This window comes from Colias eurytheme, chromosome 27 (assembly GCF_061535395.1).
Source record: "Colias eurytheme isolate Ceu_HAF_F1 chromosome 27, ilColEury1 Martin Lab GWU primary, whole genome shotgun sequence".
NCBI classification, from domain to species: Eukaryota; Metazoa; Arthropoda; class Insecta; order Lepidoptera; family Pieridae; genus Colias; species Colias eurytheme.
In genome coordinates, this window is record NC_143006.1 from 1,923,243 (window position 1) to 1,930,194 (window position 6,952).

A 6,952-nucleotide genomic window follows, 5' to 3' on the forward strand; every position below is an offset into this window, starting at 1 on the left:
GTATATCAAAGAAACTTTGCATCTTCGGGATATTATTATTATTATTTATTTATGTGCTAGAAAACCACAGAAAACATTTAAATGGATGTGAGAAATAACTTTTTGAGGACTGACATTGCGACTGAAAAATACACATGTTTATTATCTGTCGTATTTTATTTATCACTATTTCATAAAAAAAATTACGCCAAATTCACTTCAATGTCCAATTGAAATGATATAAACAAAAACATAAAATTAAACCAAATAAAAAAAGAGAAAAAATGTAAATTATTAAAAGTGAAACTACAAGAAAACCTGTGAAGAAAACACCATGGTTTTCGGGTAAGTACCATAAAATAAACTTAGTTAGGTACAAGTTATTATTTGACTGAAGTCACTATTTTACCCGTTGGTTTTACCACTAAACTATATAACTAAGATATTAATATTAAATAAATGTATATTTCTCACTTAAAAAAAACACATGAATTAATAATAATATAAAACGAATGCATTAATGACTGTCAATATTTACCACACAATATAAGGATTCAAAAGGTATATTTGTTTCAATTTATAATTAAACTGTCTTCGTTAATCTGCGAATTTAATCGTAATTTTGTCGTACGTATATTATAATTATATTATATTAGATGCGTATGTTTAGATCCAATATTGATGCATATTGTTTCATGTTTGTCATTATAACCGAAAAAAATAAGTGAAACAGAAGATATCGCGAAGTAATAAAAGTGAAGATATTAACCAAAAAGTCAAAAAACATACTCTGTTTAAAGTGTATAATTATGTATGTTTAGGGCACTCCTCTTGACCGGCGCGTCCCTCACTGCTAGCGTGTTGGTGATGCAAGTAGCTGTATTACCGCTCATGTTTAGATACAGCAAGACTGTACAGCGGAAGATGGTGTTTTCTAATTGCAGTTAGTATGGTTTAAGGATAAATTTTGCGGTACAGTGACACCAAATGAACAATGAACACTATGTCTGATTGTATATGTATCAAAAACCTTCTTTCTTAACATATCTGCGATTTCACAAATACAAATACCTACTTAATTAGGTAGATGCTTAACTTAGTTCTGAAATATTCAACTAACTTTCAGCGCGCTCCTCAGTCCTCACACGATACAATACAATTTTAATGTAACGCCATCTAACGGAATTTTTAAATTTCACATTTTGTCACTACTTTTTTGCGCCTGTTAATATAAAATAGCAATTACTCTGTAGAGTTTATTTACGCTTTATTTCTTACCACTATAAGCTACAACTTACCAGTTACCTTCAAAACATTATGAACTTTGCTTTGAAAATTATAGGTTTATAAAAATAGTTAAAATATTTGCATTGAAGATTTTTCTTCATTTGAATCAAATATGGAAGATTTTTTGAGTAATATCATCACTTAATATTCACAGTAAATTACCCCAAAAACTTGGACTTCGACAATCCAGCAAGTTGCAACATAATGGGCGGTAGAAACTTTAGCATCGAATTTGAATCAAAAGTCGATAATTGTCCGATTAAAATAGGTAAGATCAGCGCAGATTTTATAATATCATACATATATCAAGTATGTATTATGTATCTATGTACGTACCTATATTTTAATTTTTAAAATACATAATAATACATAATACATAAATGTACAAGAACTACCTATGCGTTTTTATCTACGGTCAAACAATTTTTATATGCGTAGGTACCTATAACTTTTATAAATTATCTTGATAGGATAGAGATAAAAGATAAAAATTGTTATCGACAAGTTTCATTGTAAGCTCGCAAAAAATCGCAGTTTTGTGACAATATACAATTGTTCTAAAATTACTTATGATTTTATCCGTAGCTAGGTAGCAGTACCTATATCAATTAATATTATTGTTTTTGAATTGCTATCGAAAGTATGCGCAGCCTTTTAGATTGTGTATTATATTCCATTATGAGTATACTTATACAGTCTTACACTTAAAACTTCATAGACACACATAATGTCTCACAGGAATTTGGCATTTAGTACCATGTACAGTGTTACGGGAATTGCTCAGCACAACCAGCGAGTCGACTCTCTGTGACCGACTCCATCGCGAATTGGAAAACACAAGGAATACTATCGTACTTTATTGTCATGGTAAGGTTTCAAATATAAAAACAATATTTTGAAAATGAATTTGGTATAGATTTATTAGAAGGGCAGGGCCGGATTTAGTATAGGGGGCCCTGTAACAAATCAATTATTATTAATCATTAATAGTTTGTTAAAATTCTACTAGATAAAATGATAGTATTAATATAATTAATGAAAAAATAGACCCGTGTACAGTGATTAAGATCTATGCCTTTTAACCTGCAGAATATGGGTTCGATTCCCAACAATAATCGGTGCAGCTTGGAATATATTGTGTCTCCAAAATACGGAGTTCTCTCTGTAGTCTATAATAAGTTTGTTGCCACGTCGCATCACAAACAATATTTCTTAGATATCTTAATACATACATATATATAAATCTCGTGTCACAATGTTTGTCCTCAATGGACTCCTAAACCACTTAACCGATTATAATAAAATTCGCACATCATGTGCAGTTCGATCCAACTTGAGAGATAGGATAGTTTAAACATGTAGGTACCACGGGCGAAGCCGGGGCGGACCGCTAGTTATAATATAAGAAGTGACTTGAAATAATTTTAAACAGGAAATTCAAACCACAGAGGGTCACCGCATCGCCTACAAATGTATAAAGTGTTTCAAGATCTGAACTATCACGTCATCACGTTCGATTATCGAGGTGAGTGTATGAGAAAAATCATTCGATGAAATGTTTAATAGTTCAGACATTATTTTAATAATTTGAAAAAAAGACCATAAATTATGACTAGGTCCATAATATATTACTTACGCTGCATATGTAAGTTATGAATAGGTACTCTACAATTAGGTAATGTTTATTGGCTTATTTGGAATAGTAAAGTATAGGTTAAACATAATTTTGCTTAAATTAATGATAAATAAAAATAAAGAGTGTCTGAAATACATATCCATCTGAGGAAATAAAAATATAAGATCTTATTATTCAATAAAATAAGGCATGATCTGTGCGTTTAACTAGTTACTATATTTTTAAGGTTACGGTGATTCAACCCACATCCGCCCAACAGAGAGAGGTGTCGTGGAAGATGCTCTGAAAGTCTACGCGTGGCTCATGGACGTCGTGGATAAAGAGAAACGACCCATGGTTGTTCTGTGGGGACACTCGCTGGGTAGATCTTTTAACATGTTGCTTTTTTTATACGTTACAGATTAAATTACATACTTACATACTTATTTATCAGTATAAAAAATAGTCGTTACTCCTTATTACATCAGCTATCTGTCAGTGAATTTCTCTTCGAAATCGGGCCAGCCGTTTCAGAGATTAACCGGTACAGACAGACAAAAATTGATTTTTTTTTTAATTAAAAAACGGTTATTTCAATACAAACAGGCTTTCCAATTTTATTTATATATCTAAGTATAGATAGTATTGATGAAAAATTGATATAATTGAAGGAAATCTCACTGATTTAACATATTATTTCGTATTGTGTTTTATTGTATGTATTTAACTTAATAATTATTATTTTAAACGTATTTAATTATATCTAAGGTACAGCAATAGCGTCCAATTTGGTGGCCAACATCGAAGAGCTCTGCCGCGGTAACGACCACAAGTGTCTGCCGGCTCCCGACGCGCTGGTCCTTGAGGCACCTTTCAATAATCTATTGGAAGAGATTGAGAAACATCCGTTTTCAAAGGTAAGTAATTTATATTTTATTTTAAGCAGTTGGTAATAATTGTGTTACGTTATCTAGAGGTAAGTAATAGGTTTTCACATCTACACTAATATTATAAAGAGGAAAACTTTGTTTGTTTGATTGTAATGAATAGGCTCATAAACTACTGGACCGATTTTAAAAATTCTTTTACCATTCGAAAGCTACATTATCCACGAGTAATATAGGCTATATATTATCACGCTAAGACCAACAGGAGCGGAGCCAGGCAGGTGAAACCGCGCGGCACAGCTAGTATTTAATATTTTCTGTATGTTTATTAAAAATATATGTAGATAATGATGAAAACCAAGAAGGTAAGAGAACGTTTAGAGACTCATGTGAAAATTATGTAGGTAACTACTAATTACATAAAACATTACACAAACACATTTGCCTGAATAAAAAAAAACGAACTGAATAATTAGATACAGTTTAAACCATAGGATCTACATCAATAACATACAATTATGAATTATTGCATTTTTACTGATACTCTTTTATTTTTTTCTAAACTTTAGCTAGTATCCTGGCTGCCATACTACAAGCGTTCCTTCATAAAGCCCTTCAGCATTTCCGATGAATTCTCGTTCACGACTGATGAGTACTTGGCGAAGGTCCCTGGTCTTCCGGTCCTGATGCTGCACTCGAAGGGCGATAGGATCGTGCCGTATGAGCTTGCTGTTAAGGTAATTTATAAACGAATATACTAATATTAATTAATACTAATATGAACTTTTTTTTCTATATTTCTGCTGTTCTTTTCCTTTGACTAAGCGGATAAAGCCGCGAAACGTTGGGAATAAAACGAATTTAGTAATTAAATGGGTGATTATTACTGATTTGTGTCAAGTTTATGTTCCCTTTTAAGTTATATAGTCGTGTAGCGACTAGAGCAAAAAGTTTTTTAACTCTGTATTCTATAGGTACTTAACTGTAGTCTATATACAAACTACAATATTATTTATTACTATTTTGTATCTATAGGTAATCTACCCGACATACAATTGACGACATAATTCATGATATTATATTGACATGGAGGTTATTATTGTATTATTATTTAGCTGCACGATTGCGTGGCGCGTTCTCGTGCGAACGGTGGGGCCCCGGTGCAGTTTCACGTGTTTGATAGAGGCCACAATGATTTGTGTGAGGCCCCGGACTTGCCGGTGGTTGTAAGGTCAGTGTATTATTTTTTATTTATTTTCTAATTTTATTCACGTGTTGTTTGTTGTTTTAAAGAAGAAAAAGATAAATATTTTGTGATATAGACTTAATGACTTTTAAGTAAATGAATAAACTATAATATAGAACCTTTTCTGTTTCTAATATTATGTAATACTAAAGCGAAATATTGTAAGGATATTTTATTTTTATTTATTTTTTTAATTAATACAATCTTTTATTCTTTCTCAGGGATTTTCTACAGGTAGTGAAGGAGAGAGAATGTGTAAAGAAACGTGGAATAAATAAAATTTGATTTTAACATAAGATTGTGTTTTATTTTGATTTAAACATTGAATGAAACTGTGAAATAACCCACATAATAATTAATATAGATTTATGTTCATTAAATTAAATTGAATATAAACGGTATAAATTATAATAATACCATTTAAATACGGCCCTGGATGAGCCCCAATTAAATAGCAAATAAAAACGATACAATGAATACCTGCACCTTAATTTTATTACACGTCCATCAAAACTACGAAATTTACATATTCTATAAACCAATTTATTTCAAAATCTAGATTATTACGTAATCCGCTACCGTCGTACACAAAATATTAACATTTTATCAAGAAAAAAAAGCGGGTTTTATTTAATTTTAACAAATTGCCGTAATTTATATATTTTTTAAGGTTCGCAATAAATCTTTTTGATTAAGCCTGCGGAGCGCACGGTAGCTGAAAGGATGTTTAATTTATTATCTATAGCCTTGAGCTGGGGTTGACAACCTTTTTACTTTCTATTATATTGTAATACATAATAAATGTGTATTTTTGTATGAACATATTAAGGATTTGGTTCAATAAGTAATAATATATTTTCTGAGAAGGAGTCTTTATTTGTAACAATCCATTTAAGTAGAATTGAATCTAATAATAGCCCGGATATTAATATAGGGAAATGTTTTATCGCGGAAAATTGTTTAATAATTCATTCAAACTTAATTGTATTTACACAATATGAATACATTAGAAATTAAATGTAAAATTGGTGACTTATTTATAACTCGGTTGTTAGTCAATTATACAGACAACTTATAATATGGATTAGGTTGTTCCTACGTAATACTCGCTGCTTTTTGTATTGGAAAGTATAATTTTTCTATGAAAAATAATGCAAAAGTATATTAAAAATTTGCTTTACTACTTACCCTGTACCACTGCATTCTGTCACGGTATGGTTGAGAAAAAAAGGAATATTTGAAGTTGTTTTTCTATCGTATCAAACTTTGACCTCAATAGACGTAAATGTTTTTAAGTTTCTGAAGAGAGCACATATAAATTAACAATTTTGTACACGTTCTTATACATAGCTAGGTTTATGTCTTTTATAGCTTGTAATGTAAATATTAAATAACTATCTATTATATATTTACCTTTACAACCAAAGGTTGAACACACAGGTTCATTAAGGTAGTGAGTCGTAATATTATTTATTCCTCTCGCACAATGGAACGGAAGCTCTTTGTGCGACGCCGGGCGATTTAACATGTTAAGAATTGTGAATGGGTTTGTTTGCGTAGCGTGGATACCGCTGGACCGATTTTGATGCTGTTTTTACTTGTCATTAATATAGGGTAACGAAAGAATGATATCGAAAATTGTTTCTAATTTAAATTTATTTAATTTAAATTATTTTTATTATACGTAGTAGTCTGTAGTACCTATGTAGTAATCACAGGTAATATCCAGTTATAGGCCTGATTTCTTCTTCTTTATAATAGTGTTACCTAACTGTACCTATTTGGCGAAAGACGCGTGTTCGAATTCCGCCTAGTGATCGAACTTTACTATTCTTTAAAAAAAAAGACGTGTGGCACTCGGGGACTGCCGCGGTAAAGCTATTGCATAGCATGCCTTCAAGCCACACCTCCGTCATCCGTGCCCGTCGGAGTGGGGAG

General features: G+C 31.3%; 1 protein-coding gene across 1 annotated transcript; it reads left to right on the forward strand.

The window, feature by feature from the left end:
• The first annotated feature begins 313 nt into the window (after positions 1 to 313).
• LOC149896780 (lysophosphatidylserine lipase ABHD12-like) lies at positions 314 to 5,299 on the forward strand. The gene is made up of 10 exons (XM_090117138.1): positions 314 to 324; positions 801 to 922; positions 1,421 to 1,534; positions 2,005 to 2,133; positions 2,699 to 2,791; positions 3,129 to 3,263; positions 3,650 to 3,798; positions 4,338 to 4,505; positions 4,884 to 4,999; positions 5,236 to 5,299. The coding sequence occupies exons 1-10, from the start codon at positions 314 to 316 to the stop codon at positions 5,297 to 5,299; spliced, it is 1,101 nt and encodes a 366-aa protein (XP_089973264.1).
• The last annotated feature ends 1,653 nt before the right edge of the window (positions 5,300 to 6,952 follow it).

Bases quoted from the DNA above. Each gene is read 5' to 3' on its own strand.
- LOC149896780 (XM_090117138.1), top strand. The intron at 2,792-3,128 runs GTGAGTGTATGA...TATATTTTTAAG, and splicing joins CATCACGTTCGATTATCGAG to GTTACGGTGATTCAACCCAC. The intron at 3,264-3,649 runs GTAGATCTTTTA...ATTATATCTAAG, and splicing joins TCTGTGGGGACACTCGCTGG to GTACAGCAATAGCGTCCAAT.